The sequence below is a fragment of the Cyprinus carpio genome, chromosome A23 (assembly GCF_018340385.1).
Source record: "Cyprinus carpio isolate SPL01 chromosome A23, ASM1834038v1, whole genome shotgun sequence".
NCBI lineage: Eukaryota > Metazoa > Chordata > Actinopteri > Cypriniformes > Cyprinidae > Cyprinus > Cyprinus carpio.
Genome location: NC_056594.1, coordinates 13,916,056 through 13,936,534, shown reverse-complemented (window position 1 = coordinate 13,936,534; position 20,479 = coordinate 13,916,056). Strand labels below are relative to the sequence as shown.

The 20,479-nt window shown below is 35.3% G+C and overlaps 1 protein-coding gene across 10 annotated transcripts in view; it reads left to right on the top strand.

Annotated features, from left to right (window-relative positions):
- LOC109088318 (sodium channel protein type 8 subunit alpha-like) overlaps positions 1 to 20,479 on the top strand; it is a 70,036-nt gene that overhangs the window by 32,471 nt on the left and 17,086 nt on the right. For all 10 annotated transcript variants that reach the window (XM_042713242.1, XM_042713244.1, XM_042713248.1 and 7 more), the window contains 8 exons: positions 1,603 to 1,738; positions 1,840 to 2,078; positions 3,303 to 3,476; positions 3,627 to 3,983; positions 4,692 to 5,162; positions 5,711 to 5,828; positions 5,932 to 6,086; positions 8,694 to 8,867. In XM_042713242.1, the coding sequence (XP_042569176.1) occupies positions 1,603 to 1,738; positions 1,840 to 2,078; positions 3,303 to 3,476; positions 3,627 to 3,983; positions 4,692 to 5,162; positions 5,711 to 5,828; positions 5,932 to 6,086; positions 8,694 to 8,867 (1,824 nt within the window). The remainder of the gene's footprint in view (positions 1 to 1,602; positions 1,739 to 1,839; positions 2,079 to 3,302; positions 3,477 to 3,626; positions 3,984 to 4,691; positions 5,163 to 5,710; positions 5,829 to 5,931; positions 6,087 to 8,693; positions 8,868 to 20,479) is intronic.

Sequence of the window (20,479 nt, the reverse complement as noted above, 5' to 3'; positions counted from 1 at the left end):
CTCTTTCTGATGCATTTGTGAAATTGTTATTTTGACTTTAAAATTAGCTCTCTTTCAGTTGAGGACTGCTTTCAAAGCCTGTGTGATATGCTGCCCTCCTATGCCAGTTTGAAATTAGTGGACAAGCTGCTAACTGTACTGTATATAGCCCTCAGTATTTGAAGATTCATGAAACTGGGTTTTCATATACTACCATTCAAACGTTTGGGGTTGGAAATATTTGTTTTTTAATGTTTATGTTAAGTCAGACAGTAATACTGTGAAGTATTATAATATTTTTAATAATTGTTTTCTATTTTAATGTATTTTATGCAGTTTATTCCTGCAATGGCAATACTGAATTTTCAGCAGCATTCAGTGTCAAGTAATCCTTCAGAAATAATTCTAATATGCTGATTTGGTGCACTAAAAACTTTTTTTTATCAATGTTGAAAATGGTTGTGCTGCTTAATATCTTTATGGAAGCCATGATTTTTTTTTTTTTTTTTTTTTTTTTTCAGGATTCTTTGATGACTGGAAATTTAAATAGAACAGCATTTATTTGAAACAGAAATCTTTTGTAGAATTATAAGTGTTTAGTGATCTTCCCTTTTGATCAATTTAATGCATCTTTGCTGAATAAAAGTATTAATTTCTTAAAAAAAAAAAAATCTTACTGACCCCCAAATTTTTAATGGTAATGTATGTCTTAGTAGTAGGAACTAGCATTCATATCATTACACATTCACCCCACAAGCAAAATCTTTCTTAATTTTTTTTCATATCAATTTATTTCTTTATTTTTTACATACTTGTCAACTTGATATCTTAACTTAATTACTTTGTAATTGTATTTCATTTTATATTCATGTAAATGTGAATTAACCATAAAGTGATTCCACTTCCACCCTCCAGCCTTCAGTTCTCTTTTCAAATTTTTTTTTTTTTTTGTACATCGTGGGTTTTATTAATGATCAGCACAATGTTTTGACCTGTAATTATAATGGAGGCATTGTAGTTAGCATGGTAGTCTGCTAGCTTAATGAATCCTATAGAGGTCTGGTACAGCTTCAGATCTTCAGCATGAGGTTAATGGATCATGATACTTATTCTTTTCCTCTCTTGACTTCTTTGACTGAATGCATGCTGATGCATGCTGACTGGATCTCCTAAAATCTGGAGATGCAGGGGCTTCAGATGGGAGGAGGAAGGGAGCAGAGAACAATGGTAGATTTATAATATGATAAACTTCAATAAGTTACCAATTTATAGCTTTTCCAGCATTGGATATTTTATAAAATATAAACAAAAACATAGCTGGCTGTTTCAATTTGCCAAATGAGTGAACATTTTGAAAACATATAGCATGTTATTCACATGCTTATGTTAGGAATATGAATCGCACAAATGCTAATGACAAATTCCCATGAAACTCCACCCTTCCTTCTCTATTTTGAGAGCCCAGCATGTTTCCGCTTCAATGCATTCAAATGAAAATAACCAAGTTGGGTCTCCCAACCAACCTTTTTCTAACTAGCACTGTGATGCAGATATTTTTCCCCCCAGTCATTGGCTGCAATGTTGTGATAGTAATGTTTGACCTCAATGTTGATCTCTTGACAGCCAACAACTGATCTTGAAATAAAGAAGAAGCTCTCAGGCTCTCTAATGGTTTCCATTGAGCAGCTTAACACATCTTTTGGACGCAAGGAGCGAGCCAACAGTGTCATGAGTGCATTAACAAACACACTGGTTGAGGGTATGTCCATATTTTGTAACCTAAGGAATGTATTTCTTCTTCTTCAAAAAAAAAGGAAATCTGTTACCTTGGTTACCAAACTTCTAATTTTTCACTTCCAGAATTGGAAGAGTCTCAGAGGAATTGTCCACCATGCTGGTACAAATTTGCCAACAAGTTTCTTATCTGGGAGTGCGGCCCTGTTTGGATGAAGGTTAAGGAGATTGTGAACCTGATTGTGATGGACCCTTTTGTAGACTTGGCTATCACCATTTGTATTGTGCTGAATACTCTCTTCATGGCCATGGAGCATTACCCTATGACGGAGAATTTTGAGCATGTGCTGAGTGTCGGAAACCTGGTAAGGATTCTACTTAGCCTCTCCAGAAAAACTCTGATTTAGCATATAAAGAATTTTTTTGTTGCTTGATGAAACCGTGCCCCTCCCCCATGGCTTATATTTTTGTAGTCTCTGCAGAGACGTTGTTGGAACACTCAAAGCCACTTCTATGCCTGGCGTAGAGACAGTGCTAAGCTACTTGCTGAGTGTAGTGGTGCAGAGCCAGCATAAATATTTCATGTAGCCTAATCGATGAGCCGCTCTAAAATGGTGGCGTTTTCACAGTTCTAGGATGTTGATGTTTAATGTTTGTAAAATTATAAACATTGCAGAGAAGAACAGATTATCTTTCCCACTTATGAACCAAATAGCTTTTTATATTATGTTGCCAAGTGATACCGAGACCGTTAGGAGTTATAAATTCACTCTATCAGTTCAGTCATACACCAACCACAAATCATGATTTGAAGTCACATAACCTGCCTTGTGGAGTAAATCATGTGCGTGCAATAGTGAGGCCTCTCAATGAAATTTCAGATTTTGCTGATATGGTAATATGATGATGCATGTATTCCAACTTCAGTACACCTGTGAGCGCACTGTTGCTATGGTAGAGGGGGAGTACTGGGACGGAGCAGGTCGTGGTTGTGCAGGTGGCAGCGTGACTCACGTTCGCTGGCTGTGCAGACACGCGGCAGACCTCCTGGTGTCAAGGCCACCTTGTACCCTCCCCCAGTTCACCCACCTGCAGGGTGATTAACTGCACCCTTCAGCTGTGACAGCAGGATGATCCGTTTAACACTTTGAACGTCACAGAGTCTTGTGGCGATTTGTCAGGGAGTTATTGTGAATGTGTAGGCCATGGTTTGGTTGCTGCTTGGTGTCATGCAATGTCAGGAAAGAGCTGGTGTGTTATAGATAAAATGCAAGTCATAACTGCACTGCTTATGTGTCTTTTATCAGTTGGTTGATATCGGATTGCTTTTATAAATTAGTCTGGCTTGTTAAATTGAGATTTTTTTTTATAGCACAAAGCAATCAATAAAGCAACATTACATAGTAGCTTATACAAAGGAGTAAACCAATAACACATATACATTTACATACAAAAGAAAAAGAAATGACAACAAAAATATATAGATATATTTTTCTTGTAATGTTATGGAGAGAAAAAAATCTAATAAGTCTGTCTCAAAGTGGTATGTTTGTCACCAGTCTGTGTAACTTCTATTTTCTTTCTTCTAGGTGTTTACTGGTATCTTCACTGCCGAAATGTTTGCCAAACTGGTTGCAATGGACCCATACTACTATTTCCAGGAAGGCTGGAATATTTTTGATGGCTTTATCGTGAGCTTGAGTTTAATGGAGTTGGGCTTGGCCGATGTAGAAGGTCTTTCTGTCCTGAGATCATTCCGATTGGTAAATTTTTTTTATTGCTTTAGATCTTTGATGTGTGTGCATGTGCTATTGCATTGTTTAAGAAATTAAGCACACTTTTAAAGAATAATGTTGAATGTTTATGGTACTGAGTGTTCATGTTTTAATACTACTTGTGCTCCCTTTTAACAGCTGAGAGTTTTTAAACTGGCTAAGTCATGGCCCACCCTCAACATGCTGATAAAGATCATCGGTAACTCAGTGGGAGCTTTGGGGAACCTGACCCTGGTGTTGGCCATCATCGTTTTCATCTTCGCTGTGGTTGGCATGCAGTTGTTTGGGAAGAGCTACAAGGACTGTGTGTGTAAGATCGATAGTGATTGTGAGCTGCCCCGCTGGCACATGAATGACTTCTTTCACTCATTCTTAATCGTGTTCCGGGTGTTATGTGGAGAGTGGATTGAGACCATGTGGGACTGTATGGAGGTGGCTGGACAGGGAATGTGTCTCATCGTCTTCATGATGGTCATGGTCATAGGAAACTTGGTGGTAAGTGTGCTTTAGATACAGAAAATGTTATGAAATTTGAGCTGAGTTGTACTGAAATAGTGATAAATTGTTTGATAAATAAAGATTTATGCATACCATTTTATATATATACACACATTTCAATATATTAAAAGGATAGTTAATCCAAAAATTACCCCAAATTTTGTCATTATTTACTAACCTTCATGTTGTATCAAACCCCATAAGATAACATAATTTCTATTGAAACCTAAGAGATTTCTATCCCTCTATTGAAAGTCCAGGTAACCAAAACTTAAAAGATTCAAAAAGGTTATAAAGGAGGGTTATATTAATCCATATGAATGAAGTCATGTTAAGAGATATGATCGCTTCATATGATTAGCATTTAATTTAGGCTTTAATTCACATTCAAACTCACATACATAGACCTTGGATTAAACCAAACAAATGATCTTTATAACCTTTTTGGTTCTTTTAAGCTTTGGTTAAAAGAACTAAAATTAACTTCTTAATTTGAGGTCTTTGGGGTTTGGAAACGCATGAAAGTGAATAAATTATGATTTTTTTTTTTTTTTTTCATTTTTGGGTGAACCATAACTTTAAAAATTGTGTCTATATGCCTATGTAAATGATACATAAAATGTCTCCAAAGGCAGCTGACTAGGTTTTGAACTGATTTTAATTTGAGACTAAGTTTATATTACTTTTCTCTCACACATTGATCAGGTCTTGAATCTGTTCCTTGCCTTGCTGCTGAGCTCATTCAGCGCAGACAACTTGGCAGCTTCTGATGATGATGGTGAAATGAACAACCTGCAGATTTCAGTTATTCGCATTAAGAAGGGAATTGCCTGGGGGAAGATCAAAGTTCGAGAACTGGTCAACATCATCCTCAGGAGGAAGGTCACAGATGAGGCCAAGCCGCTAGATGACATGTACGACCGGAAGCTGAACTGTATTGCCAATCACACAGGCCTGGACATCAGCCGTGACCTGGACTATCAGAAAAATGGCAACGGAACCACCAGTGGTATTGGCAGTAGCGTGGGCAAGTACATGATTGATGATGACCACATGTCCTTCATCCACAACCCCAACCTGACCATATGTGTGCCCATCGCCGTGGGCGAGTCAGACTTTGAGAATCTCAACACAGAAGATTTCAGCAGCGAGTCTGAAGCTGAGGGCAGCAAAGAAGTAAGTATGCAAAAGAGCTGATGCCGTGTGATGCTTTTAGACTTTGACCTAGTTGCTAGTGGGTAAAATGTAGTACCCTGTGTTTACTGATTTAGCCTTAGGAGTAAATGCTCAGTGATTCTAAACTGAGGTATTTGCAAATTTATGACCATGATGTTGATATACGTATATGAAGTAAACTGCAGTGTAATCATTTCTAAATGATGTTCAAATGTGTGTAGACCATTTAAAGCACTGTGTTGTGAAACATGAATACAGATGCTTGTCATTTCATTCTTAGAGCTACAGTGTGTCATAGCAAAGCAAAACAGAATTGCAAAAATAGTGATGAGGTTCAAACTGGTTTACAAACAGCTTTTCTTGTCTGCCATTGGTCTGGCAAACATATAGTCCAGCGACTCCAGTCCTAAACTTTATTGTTCTGTTTGAGCATCCATTCTGTTTTAAAAGTGCAGTTACAATTTTTGCATTGAACATTGTTTTTGCTTTGCTATTAAAAATTTTTAACATCAAGAAATGACACTTGTGACTTCTCACTTCTGAATTAGTTGGATGACATCAGCTCTTCAGAAGGCAGCACTATAGATATTAAACCAGAGGTAGAGGAAGCGGTGGTGGTGGAGGCAGTAGAGGAATATGTTGACCCTGAAGCTTGCTGGACTGAAGGTAAAATGGCTCATAGATTTCTCTTTGCAGAAGATTTATTTTTTTTTATATAGAAACTGTAATGGTTTGTGAGAACGGAAGTATAATGTGTGCCATTTTGCAGGTTGTGTGGCCCGCTACAAGTGTTGTGATGTGCCCATCACGGAGGGCTGGGGTAAGAACTGGTGGTTCCTCCGGAAGACCTGCTATCTCATTGTGGAGCACAACTGGTTTGAAACCCTCATCATCTTTATGATCCTCCTCAGTAGTGGAGCATTGGTGAGAATGTACACAAACACACACAAATTTCTTCTAGGGACGTAACAAGTACTGTGTTCTATATTTAACTACTTGAGCAGGAAAAAAGCTACTTAAATATTGCATATTGATTTACTGTAGCTTACTGTAGTTTCTAACAGGATTCTAACAGGTGGTGTTCTAATTAGGGGTGTAACAATATTCAATCCGAACCGAAAAACCACGATACATATCACGGTACTCTCTGTACATACTGTGGTCTGCAAAGATTCAAGCAAAGAATAAGCGCTTGAGAACTCGTGCGTACTGTTTGAAGATGTGTGTGTGTGTGTGTGTGTGTGTGTGCGTGTGTACACACACACAGAGAGCCTCATCAGACAGTGTGTGCCGCACACATATTGATTTCTCTTTCATGAAATGCATCTGAACTGACAAACTAACACAAAAAAATATGTAAACATGCCCGTCTTTGTGAGTATCCTTGCAAACATCGTTGGTCATGTTTTGTAACTGTAAATGTAAACAGTCAAGAAAGACAACACATGTATATCAGTATCAGTGTACTGGATCTGTGAATCGTGTCTTAAGGGAACAGAAGTCTATTCCTGCTGTCTGTGTTTAGCTTTTAGCTTTTGAAACTTCAGCAAGGATTGATCTTAGTTATTTTACATTTATTTTTATTTGACTATAGCACATACCGAACCGTGACCCCAAAACCGTGAACCGAACTGAACAGTGAGCAATCTGAACCGTTACACCCAGGGCCTAAAATTAACACTTGTCAAGTGTCAAATGCGAGTAAAAATCAACTTCGGCGAGTACATGAAACTGTGTACAGTACCTTACCTTAATTTACCTTAATTGAACATTTTACTTAATTCTAACAGTGCAATGTTGCAAGAACATAAACGTGAACAAAGCTCCGTACAGTTGTCGGGTCAGTGCTGCTTCATCACAAAAATATGAGCCTTTGCAATGTAAATATTCAAGAGCTAGAACACACTAAAGGACACGTGTTACTCACGCGCTGTGTGGGAAGTTTAAACATCTGAAGCCCCGGCCTGAAAGTCACAAGAATCTCTGCTTCCTTCCTGCACTTGAACGGACAAATTCATACAAAATTATGTCAAAAATACCCGTCTCGGTGAGTTTCCTAGTAAAGTAGTTGGTTCTTAAGTGAACATGAACAGCTGAGAAAGAAACCGAACACAAACCGCTCGTGACGCTGTCAAAAGAAAATAGAAGCCATTATAATCAGTGATAATGTCTACACAGGATGTGGCATGGAGCGGCGTGGCACGACAAATCCCCGAAAGTAAACGGATTCCCTGTTCTATTACTATTTCTAGTCCAAGTAACGTGCACTTTGTCGCATCCAGCAACTTCAAACTGCTGTGGTGTAGATACAGAGTTTAAGTGATAGAAACAGAATTCCAATAATCCTGCTGTTGTGCGTTTTTAGTATTGAACAAAGAAAATAGGACAAAGAAAAAAACAGTCACTCACTACTCTTGAACTTTAAAAAAGATATAAACACTATAGTGTTATTTGATTAGCATAATTTATTACATTTCTGTAGGCTACCTCAAAATAACTGTTAGACCTGCCTGAAATGCAAAGTTTCCATTTCTATCTTTGTTGTATAGTAGGCTATTTTGTACTATTGCTTGTAATTTGATTTGCTCTTATTTTACAACTGACTATTTACTAGTCTTTAAAAATGTAGCCTATTAAATGTATATTGGTAAAGCTAGTAGTTTTATCAGTTATCGAAACTGGAATCAAGGAATGTGATTTTTTTTTTTTTTTTTTTTTTTTTTTTTTTTTTTTTTTGCTGTTATCTAAAATTGTTGTATCATACCTGCCATTTTTTTTTTCTTTATTTAATTTTTTTTTTTTTTTCATGGCTGGTTAAAAATATTTCTGGCCTATAAATTTCCTTAAGTCACCGGCCATTGGCAGGTTTGGATAAAAGTTAGTTTTAGGCCCTGGTTACACCCCTAGTTCTAACATTGAAAACATGCTTGTTTTTTGTGCTTTAAAAAAATAAATAAATACATAAATAGTACATCGGTGGCAACTTATTTTCATTATGTTTTGAATTCTACCTGACCGTTACATTAATGTTGATGTGAGGTTTATATAATGTGAGGTTCAAGCAGGCATTGTCTCATTGTAAAGACCTGACGCCAGAGCTGCACTGCTTTGTGATTTGATTAATGGATTGAACTATTCATCCAATTGGATCTATTTCTGTCACTGGAAATGTGTCTGTCGTTAGCACTGCTAATGTTGCCAAAAAAGGAATGTAATAGAATCAGGGATCTTGCCTTATACAATTGCTTTTTGAAAGCTGACTCTGTTTTTAACTTAATGCACCAAGAAGTAGCTTTCTGTTCAGTTGTTTTTCCAGATAATGTTGTGCAATGCTACTACTACTAATAATAATATCACTATTATTATTATAAATCAGTTTTTTATATTATAATTTTTATAATTAATATTTAAACTGAAATATTACAGCATACTCTTCTTTAGTTTTTTAATTGAAGTGAAATCCACTGAGAGGTATTGTCAGCAGCGGGTAGTACTTGTTGTGTTGATGCAACCATATGTAATCTGCTGCAGGCTTTTGAGGATGTGTACATTGAACAGAGAAAGACGATCCGTATCATTCTGGAGTATGCTGACAAGGTCTTTACCTACATATTCATATTGGAGATGTTATTGAAGTGGGTGGCCTACGGTTTTGTCAAGTACTTCACCAACGCCTGGTGCTGGCTGGACTTCTTCATTGTTGACGTAAGTCTACCATTTCATTTGTGCTATGTTTGTTGTCAGTTTTTATAAATGCCCTTGACGTACACATTTTGTTAATGGGTTCCATCCTGCCAAAAGCTATATCTGACTAGAGTTAAATGGTATCATAACCTGAATCAGAACATATTTCCTTTCTAATATGAAGCTATGTGGAGCAAGATTTTGGGCCAATGAGGCATCAGTGCGTGTGGAGCCAAGCAGCATGACATGACACATGTATGGCTGCTTTGGACAAAAACACGAAAGGGATTTGATGTTTTGTTGATTTGAAAGTCACTTTATTGTGTTGAGCCTAGTTAAGAAAGTGTTAACTCTTTCTCCAATGCTTTTGTTGCCTGCTAGTAGAAGTTAATGAAGACTCTGATTGATGAGTTGTATGCAGAGCCGGCGCCAGCGCAACACTGATGAGGGGGCGGCTCAGGTGACGAAGGGGGGCGATGACATAGCACAGAGTTAAAGTTAAAAATAAAAAAATAAATAAAACCTTTTGTGGCCCATTCACGTATTTGTCGGACTGATATTACTACAAGTATTAGAATACAGGGTTCACACAGATAGAGATTTGGTCACGAGGCAGGTCAGTGGAAGTGTGTTTTTTTGTTGTTGTTTTTTTTTTTAAGTGCAAGTTCTAGAGACGTGTTTTTAAAGCAGAATTTCTTTAAACTTGAGCGCCGTGTTTTAGAATGATGTAGGCTAGGCTATTATGCACGAGAATTATGTGCAAGAGGCTGCTAAAGACCTGAGATGAGAGCGCAGCATTCAAGACGTCGGGTAGTGCATTTAATGTACATAGAAATACAATGGAAAAGTACAGCAGTGGAATGAAAAATGCATTCTGAGTGAATTGTCCTATTAAAAGCTACTTAGCAAATACAGATGGCAGAGTATTGAATAAAACAAAATCACATAGCCACCAAATTTAAAAATCTGACATCCAGGAAATAAAAATGTGAGCAGTTTTAGGCAGTTTTACCACAAATAATGCTGTAATGCTGCTTTCTTAGTTGCACCGCTTGCACGGGGATTTGTGTCAGAGTAACAATTAAAATGCGACTTTGTGAAACGGACTGTCCTAAATTGTTGCTATAGTAGCATCATATTATTGCTAAGAAAGCCTATGCATTTGGTAAATATATATTTTAAATAAACCATTATATTTCATAATTAAAATCTATTTTCACACTCATCTTGGGTGAGGGAGCGGGATAGTTCGACACCCCCTCACACCCCCCCGTGGCGCCGGCCCTGGTTGTATGGTTCTCATGTCAGTCAATAGATTTGAACACATCTGTAAAATTCTATGATAACTGTAATTCAAGCATTTTTGCACAGGAGAGCAGTGGAATTATCCTGGACTAGGACAAAATTCTCTAATGCTCAACATGGCAACAGAAAGTCCCGCCTTTCAGTTAAAAGAGCCAATAACCTTTCTGATAGTGTTTAGATTAATCTAGAACAAACCTGAAGTGAACCAGCCTGAAAATACTTGATTTGCTTAACATGATTTCAGCTAACAAAGATAAATTTACGAAACAAAATGGTCAGATTTTATTTGCTGATTCAAAAAGTCTTGACAAACAGCTTTGGATATTTGTCTTTTCCCATTCAAGGAGCTGTTATCACGAGTGACCTGACAAAGTCAGGGACTGTAGGAGCTTTGTTTAAACTGATAAAATAAATTCTTTGGCATTTTCTGACATCAGAGACAGTATAAACTCTGCATGTTCATAGACCTGACAATACTGGTTGCCAGTCACAGCAAGGTAAGTTTTAAAGATTACTTAAAAATAGCTGAAAACCGGTGGAGTAGTTTCTTTGAGCTGTCAGATAAAAAGGAAAATGTTGCAGAAGAGGAGAAGAAAAGACAAATATCTGCCCAACATCCTGTTTCTATGCAGATGTTTTAAGGCCATAAACAGGATGGATCCCTTTGCAACAAGATGTGAATGTTTTGGCAGAGAAGAGTCAAATATGATCTTTCAAATGAAGAGTAAAGCTGTGTGTTGGTATGCAGGGGTGAAGCTTAAAGGAAAAATGTTGTGCTTATCTTAAATATAAATACTTATTTAATCTATACTCATTGTGTCTAAATCATGTTATTTATTTAAGACTACATCATCTCTTTAAGATCTATCACCCTTGCATAGCCTTGCAAAATGCTAGATTTCTGTGTGACCCTGAGATGCTTGAATATCTGCTATCAAGATTGATAATGATTAATGATAAATCACCAGTATTGTGCAAATAATTGTACTTTTCTTTTCTCCCCCACTTTGTATGCGATTAATAGTGAGTTCATTTAGCAAAATGACAGAGGCCATATTCTCCATTATATGGTTTAAGTGTTGGAATGGAAACAACTAGTCAGAATCAGTCTAGCAATAACAATGATTATTTGATCTACAGATATTCAAGCACACTCTCATTCTAAATTAACCTTGTTTCTAATTCTTGTACATGTGTATAATGTCTATATTGTGTGAACACCAATACGATATGTGGTGGCCTCTTGATTGGTTTCATTTTTCTGCTCCTGCCCTTATTGTGGGAGAATCACCAAGTGTAACATGCACTTTAGAGTCTATTAAATGTTATGAGTGCAATCAGTTATTCCATAAACACAGAATATTATATATTCTATAACAAATGACTGACACTTATGTAGTTTTAAATTATGAATCAAGGTATTTGATGAAAATATGTTAAGTTGTTTTGTATCTGTGGAGCCAAGCAGCATGACATGACACATGTATGGCTGCCTTTGGACAAAAACACGAAAGGGATTTGATGTTTTGTTGATTTGAAAAGTCACTTTATTGTGTTGAGCCTAGTTAAGAAAGTGTTAACTCTTTCTCCAATGCTTTTGTTGCCTGCTAGTACGAAGTTAATGAAGACTCTGATTGATGAGGTTGTATGCAGAGCCGGCGCCAGCGCAACACTGATGAGGGGGCGGCTCAGGTGACGAAGGGGGCGATGACATAGCACAGAGTTAAAGTTAAAAAATAAAAAAATAAATAAAACCTTTTGTGTGGCCCATTCAACCGTATTTGTCGGTCTGATATTACTACACCTATTAGAATACAGGGCTCACACAGATAGAATTTTGGTCACGAGGCAGGTCAGTGGAAGTTGTGTTTTTTTTGTTGTTGTGTTTTTTTTTTAAGTGCAAGTTCTAGAGACGTGTTTTTTAAAGCAGAACTTTCTTTAAAACTTGAGCACCGTGGTTTTAGAATGATGTAGGCTAGGCTATTATGCACGAGGAATTATGTGCAAGAGGCTGCTAAAGACCTGAGATGAGAGCGCAGCATTCAAGACGTCGGTAGTGCATTTAATGTACATAGAAAATACAATGGAAAAGTACAGCAGTGGAATGAAAAATGCATTCTGAGTGAGATTGTGCCTATTAAAAGCTACTTAGCAAATACAGATGGGCAGAGGGATTGAATAAAACAAAATCACATAGCCACCAAATTCAAATCTGAATCCAGGAAATAAAAATGTGAGCAGTTTTTTAGGCAGTTTTACCACAAATAATGCTGTAACTGCGCTTTCTTAGTTTTGCACCACTTGCACGGGATTTGTGTCAGAGTAACAATTTAAAATGCGACTTTGTGAAACGGACTGTCCTAAATTGTTGCTATAGTAGGCATCATATTTTAATGCTAGAAAGCCTATGCATCTGGCAACTATATTTTTTTAAATAAACCATTTATATTCATAATTAAAATCTATTTTCACACTCATCTTGGGTGAGGGAGCGGGATAGTTCGACGCCCCCTCACACCCCCACCGTGGCGCCGGCCCTGGTTGTATGGTTCTCATGTCAGTCAATAGTTGAGATTTGAACACATCTGTAAAATTCTATGATAACTGTAATTCAAGCATTTTTGCACAGGAGAGCAGTGGAATTATCCTGGACTAGGACAAAATTCTCTAATGCTCAACATGGCAACAGAAAGTCCCGCCTTTCAGTTAAAAGAGCCAATAACCTTTCTGATAGTGTTAGATTAATCTAGAACAAACCTGAAGTGAACCAGCCTGAAAATACTTGATTTGCTTAACATGATTTCAGCTAACAAAGATAAATTTACGAAACCAAAATGGTCAGATTTTATTTGCCTGATTCAAAAAGTCTTGACAAACAGACTTTGGATATTTGTCTTTTCCCATTCAAGGAGCTGTTATCACGAGTGACCTGACAAAGTCAGGGACTGTAGGAGCTTTGTTTAAACTGATAAAATAAATTCTTTGGCATTTTCTGACATCAGAGACAGTATAAACTCTGCATGTTCATAGACCTGACAATACTGGTTGCCAGTCACAGCAAGGTAAGTTTTAAAGATTACTTAAAAATAGCTGAAAACCGGTGGAGTAGTTTCTTTGAGCTGTCAGATAAAAAGGAAAATGTTGCAGAAGAGGAGAAGAAAAGACAAATATCTGCCCAACATCCTGTTTCTATGCAGATGTTTTAAGGCCATAAACAGGATGGATCCCTTTGCAACAAGAGCCCAACTGTTTTGGCAGAGAAGAGTCAAATATGATCTTTCAAATGAAGAGTAAAGCTGTGTGTGTTGGTATGCAGGGGTGAAGCTTAAAGGAAAATATGTTGTGCTTATCTTAAATATAAATACTTATTTAATCTATACTCATTGTGTTCTAAATCATGTTATTTATTTAAGACTACATCATCTCTTTAAGATCTATCACCCTTGCATAGCCTTGCAAAATGCTAGATTTCTGTGTGACCCTGAGATGCTTTGAATATCAGAGAGCTATCAAGATTGATAATGATTAATGATAAATCACCAGTATTGTGCAAATATTTTAAACTTTTCTTTTCTCCCCCACTTTGTATGCGATTAATAGTGAGTTCATTTAGCAAAATGACAGAGGCCATATTCTCCATTATATGGTTTAAGTGTTGGAATGGAAACAACTAGTCAGAATCAGTCTAGCAATAACAATGATTATTGATCTAAGATATTCAAGCACATCTCATTCTAAATTAACCTTGTTTCTAATTCTTGTACATGTGTATAATGTCTATATTGTGTGAACAATACGATATGTGTGGCCTCTGATTGGTTTCATTTTCTGCCCTGCCCTTATTGTGGGAGAATCACCAAGTGTAACATGCATTTTAGAGTCTATTAAATGTTATGAGTGCAATCAGTTATTCCATAAACACAGAATATTATATATTCTATAACAAATGACTGACACTTATGTAGTTTTAAATTATGAATCAAGGTATTTGATGAAAATATGTTATGTTTTTTTTGTTTATGTATTTATAATGCTTGGACTTGGAATCTAAGGTATTGGGTTGAGTGTGATTTGGATGTGCTTTTCTCGTGATATGTGGAGGACATGTTACAATTGCAGTGACCATGTCAAGATACAAATTGATTGTATGTTTGTGCTGACCTCGTTCCTGAACTAACCACCTTTTAGCAGAAATTGTACACCCAATACTGTTTAATGAGCCGCTGTGGGATATTTTTAGATGCATACAGTCTATTTGATGTTCTTTAATGTTATACTATATTTCCTTAAATGTGATCAAAAGTTAATCTCCTTTTACCAACTGTTTATACAAAATTTATTCAAACGCTCTCAAAAGTTTCCTACTGTAAATATATCAAAACTTAATTTTTGATTAGTAATATGCATTGCTAAGAACCTCATTTGGACAACTTTTTTTTTTTTTTTTTTTTTTTTAATTTTTTAGATTTTTTTTGGATTTTTTTGTTCCATATTTTTAAATATTTGTTGTTTGTTGTATAAATATTGCCCTGTCCTAACAAACCATACATCAATGGAAAGCTTATTTAATCAGCTTTCAGATGTTGTATTAATCTCAGTTTCAAAAAAATTACCCTTTTGACTGGTTTTGTGGTTCAGGGTCACATATAACAAGAAATTTCTACATATTGACAAAGAATTAAATATACATTTTATTTATTTACACTAAAGCCTGATTCCTCATTCATAGCTGATGCTGTATTCCATTCCAACTCAGAAAATCTGAGTTTTACTTCTTGCAAAAGTTAAAAAGAACTTGACTTTACTAATGGACTTCCACCTTGGAATCTTGTGCAGAAACTTGCTGAGATGCTGGGGTATAACATCATGCAAACACCATTAAAATATCTGGTGTCAGGAAGACTTTTTTAAATACGCCCTTTAAATTTATCAAAAGTGTCTGTCAGTAAATACATTTGTAATGTTACAAAAGATTTCTATTTCAAATAAATTCTGTTCTTTTGAACTTTCTATTGACCAAATAATCCTGAAAAAAATATACTATGATTTATACTATGATTTTAAGTAGAATAATAGTTTTCAAAAGTGTTTTTAAATGGTGATGGTTTTTTGAGAAGTTTATTGGGATATTAGTTAGATTTTTGGGGAGATTAGTAATGGTTGCTGAAAATTTGTCTTTTCCATCACTTTAACAAATTAGATTTATATAAAAATTTAAATAAATTGTAAATTGAAATTTACATTTTAATAAAATTTCACAATATTACTGTTTTTACTGTATTTTTGAGCAAATAAATGTAGCCTAGGTGATTTTTTTACTGTTTTTTTGAGAATATTAATTTAGGATAGGTGACTTAGTTTTTTTTTTTAAAGTTTTATGAAAATATTTTTATTGTTTGTGTTTTAAAATTTAGGCAAATTAAATGTGTAAATAAATAAGTCAAAGTTCTTACATGAGGGTAAAATTTGTTTGCTCATAGTACAAAACATGGTAAATCATGAACATTTATGAATTCTGATGATAATTTTACATGTACAGTATCATTGTTTATCCTCCACAATTTGGCTAATATTTGGTTAAATCCATAGATTTCCTGTGGATGAAATGATGGAGCATGACATGAATTACTTCAATACCATAGGTTTGGTTTACATGGAATGCATTAACTGATAAAATGTCTTCCTTGAATGCAAGTTGCTTTTGAAAAATGCATCTAACAAATGCATAAATGTATCTTTCATATGTCTTATTTATACATCATCTCACTGTCAGGCAATGGAATGATTTTTGTTCCGAGATTAAGATATCACGTAGCAATATCCCACATCTGCCTTTGAATGGAATGCAGCATAGCACATAGTCTGACCAGCAACTGACTGAGGAGTCATCGCACAGCTTAAAAAAAAGAGAAAAAAATCGAATTTGTTAGTGTGCAATGACCACGGTCCATACCCACCCTTTGTCCATCAACCCCTACTCCTCAGCACTAATCAAGGCTGATGGGAGATATAGTCCTTCATGACTATTTCCCGGGGTGCTGGACTAACACTTGTGCTAGTTGGGAAGAACTCCATATCCCAAGATGGATCAAAAGTTCATTCCTCCCTCCCTCACTCACACCTGCTCTTCCCTTCTGTGAGGTAGTGCTGAGATGTGTTGATGTTGAGCACATGCTGCTGACGGTGAGTTGTCCTCCTGACTAGTCTGTTCTCTGTTCCTCCACTGTTCTTTGCTTTTGCTTTTATGGGTGTGATGCACATAGGGCTTTCACAAGGGGCCAGCATCATATCTAGTATGTTTTATGTGCTCATGTATGTTTATATACTGTTTATGTTTCATTAGTTTCTGTTGTCTCTCATACTATAAAGTAGGTGGACAACCAGAATGGGTAATACCGGCGCGTGTACCACTGCCGCCGCAGGGCCGTGGCGTTAACTGCAAGTCAGTCGAGTGTTAAAATCATTCGCGAAACTGCCGCCAGGCGCAGAGGGATGGATTGCAAACTGACTGTAATTGTAAAATAAAAGGACAAAATAAAACAACAATAACATTATAATATAACATTTAAAACACCCTTAAAAACCATTAGAAAAATTTACAGTGAGTTATTTTCAAAACGTGGGATAGTCTTAGGCTACAGTCTACACATCAAAAATTAAATGAAAGACCTTTACACAATGACTCTTACTGCATGCTATTGTTTGCTATATGCATGTGTCATATACTGTATAGGCCTATATTATATATATATAGTGCTTTAGTGAAAAATCTCTTTACAGGCCTATATGTATATATTTAAATACACAGATTAAAGCTAAATGTTTTCATTTCGGTTCATTCTTGGTTAAAGAAAAAAAAATCCTTCAGGTTCCATGTGCAGAGCGAAATGAGAACTGTCCAGCATTTAGAAATAAATCTTATTAACTCTGCTATTATTCTTGATTTTTCATTTTTTATATACTTTTATATTTCGAATTATGCCTTTACCGTGTGACCAAAAATTGAGTATTTTCTGTTTCAGCTGTTTGATCGCGCTGGTGCCTCATGCGCGCACATTCATTGGAAACAGCAGCCGTTCACCGTGTCATTCGGCCTGAGCAGCCACTGGCATATTTTTGCTCATTATGATTTTTTTCCGATCGATACTGAAACACGCATGAACTACAAAGCCCATTTTACCAAATGAATAATAGTTATCACCGTGTCATTCGGCCTGAGCAGCCACCGTTTTTGGGGTATTTTTCTCCTGATAACCCCGAAAAGAACTTAAATTACATTTTCAGTTTTGATCGTACAGATAAGAAGCAATACATCAATCGAATCTGTAAATTGTCTACTTTTTTTGTATACAGACATAATAACAACAAAACTTTGTGCCCACTTATAAAATAAAGATAACAAAACAAGGAGTGCTGTCTGCAGCCTTTGTCTGCGCTGATCTTCATTTACAAACCGTCATTAAATGAACTGTAACTCAGTAAATACTCAACACACAGAGACATGAGAGAGATATCTAATAGAAAGCCTGACATGTCTACTTTTAAACTAAAACAAGTGCTGCCAAAATAATATTCTGTGATAAAGTAATCCATATGAAAACAACGCGATGTCCGTTTTTCACGTCTCCCTTCATTATCTTCTAATGTGACCACGCCCCCGCGCTGAACGCGCTTTTTGAGATTCAAATGTTTCACTGAAGCACGCAGCTTGAAATACGCCCACACAACAGAAGACCAAACGCAGCGAGATTGTTCTTCAAGTTTTTTTTTATTTTACTGTTTGCTTCGCGATGAGAGGAATAAGACATAATTCACCCCAAAAAGATGTGATGTGGTTTGGATTTGGATTTCCTCAGAAAAAAAGAAGAAGCACTTTATTCGCAGAGATCATAAACATGAGTAAGTCTTTTTATTTATTTATATACATGTACTAGTTTTCACATAACGTTTAAACATTTTACTAGTTATACTTTTTCCAAACTATAATTCCTGACTAAATGTATAATCAAGTGAAATATTATGAAGTTTCAATAACAATATACAGTACTATACCATTCAAAAGCTTGATGTAAATAATCTAAATGTACCAATAAATGTAACTGTAACAAATGTAACAGACAATGCTGTTCTTTCAATTTATCCCCCCTAAAAAACCTGAAAAAAAATATTCTCAGCTCTTTTTTTCAACATTAATAATAATAATAATAAATAACAATAAATGTTTTTTTTTAGAAAATAAGATTTTTTAAAAGGATTTCTGAAGGATTGTGTGACTGGAGTAATGATGCTAAAAATTCAGTTTGAAAGTCAGCTTTGATTGTTCCTAATAAACTGTTTAACTGCACTCACAATTGAATATTAAATTATGTTGTTGGATAATTAATATATTCTAAATAAACTACAAACATAAAATTATATACATTTATTTTGTCCTCACATTCTTTCTTGTAACTCATCCCTCTCAGTGACACAGCTGACTGAATGGCTCATTATGCAGCTTCATTATGCAGGCCTTTGTCTTCTCAGGTGTGAATTCATGATATTGACGCCTACTCGCATATGACTTTTACCAACAAAAAGTGTCTTAGAAAATTTAAATCCAATATATTGTTTTCTGTAAGTGAGTAAACAAGATGATTTTCACATCATTTAGAAAAAAATATTCTAGGGCTACAAGCTCCAGTTCTCAAAAGTCCTGGGAACCATTTTCTGTATGTGTTTTATTGCCTTATTCAAGTGATTTAACATTTTTAGTTTTTCACTAACCACTAACCTAAACATTTTTTTTTCTCAAAAACACAATCATGTACATACATGCTGCTCACATATTATTATAGCACAGTTTGTGCTGATTACAGTGAGATTAGACTTTAGCCATTTAGATATTTTATAAGAAACTGAAAAAAAGCACAAATGTCAGGGCATGACAAAAAACGTCTCCAGGCCCCAAAAATACTCTTAGACTCCAGAGGATAATGCTTCAAATGGGCAACATCACGAATATGGAAACGTTTGCATTTGTCCCGAATAAGAGAGCCCAACCCTACCTTATGTTTCGCATTAAATTATAATTAATTGTTTTTTTGTTTGTTTATAGCAAAGCCTATATTATTATATACTGCATTTATATTTATTCATTAGAATTATATAATTTTAATTCATTTTCTGTTCTGATAGTTAAATTTAAAGTAGGCTATTTGTTGTAAAGTGAAGGGAACTAAAAATATCCTATAGTGTTTATATTGTTGGTACATTATAACATTATTAGGCCTGCTGTTATTATTTCTGAATGTAATAAAATGCGACTTATACATGACTTATATATATTTTTTCCTCTCAAAAACGTAATTTATTTTTAGCGTGTTTTCAAAAAACATACAGCAAATGAAAATAGGCGATTAATCGGTTAAAATGTGTTACTGTGGGTTAACAAATGTACATTATAGTATACTTAGCAACAGAGTCTGGGCCTAATCTAGGATATGTTGTTAACTATTTACAAGTTTCGTGTATGTTTTTATCCTGTTTTTCTTTTTTCTTTTTCCCATTGCATCTGAAAATTACTTTAAGAAACAAAAAAGCCCCCCCCACCTAAAAATTGTGCATGCCCATTCACTTTGTGCGCTTTTGTGCAGAACCTGCCTCCTGCATTGCACATCTGTGGACGATTTAAAAATGTTTGATAAAAAGCTTGCTGTCCCATTTTATATAGGAATTGTTAGTTTAAAAAAAAAAAATCAAATTATATTGTTAGATTCATGGTAACAGGCAATCAAAGTCTTCGGATACTATACAAAATACAAGTTCATTTAGGCTATTTAAACATGCACTGTGACATTTTCACCCGTTTCAACTTATAAAGTTTGAGATTTTAAAATCAGTTTATTAGTATTGAAATTCAAGTTGAATCTTGTGTAAAAAAAAGCTTTAAATTGCTTACATTTTTTCTATAAATTAAAGTATCCTAACTTAAAAATATGTTATCATGACTTTTTCATAGAATTTTTTACAGTGTGATAACGATCTGTATTCGGTTTCCATTTCGGAAACCAAGCACCCACTTTTTCTTTTTTAAATCTATTATTCGTTCGCATAACTCCTACAACTGAGTTTTTTTTTTGTTTTTTTTTGAGGAAGGTGCCACTGTCAGAGGAGTCAAAAGATAATTACATCATCATTAGGGTTGCCAGTTAACTTCAGAAATGGAAAATAAGGGTTAATTGTGATTCTTTCTCATTTATTCTTTAAGAAAACAGTGTTTATTCTTGTAGAAAATAAGTGTTTATTCTTTAAGAAAATAAGGGACAGAATAAGGGACAATTCAAAAA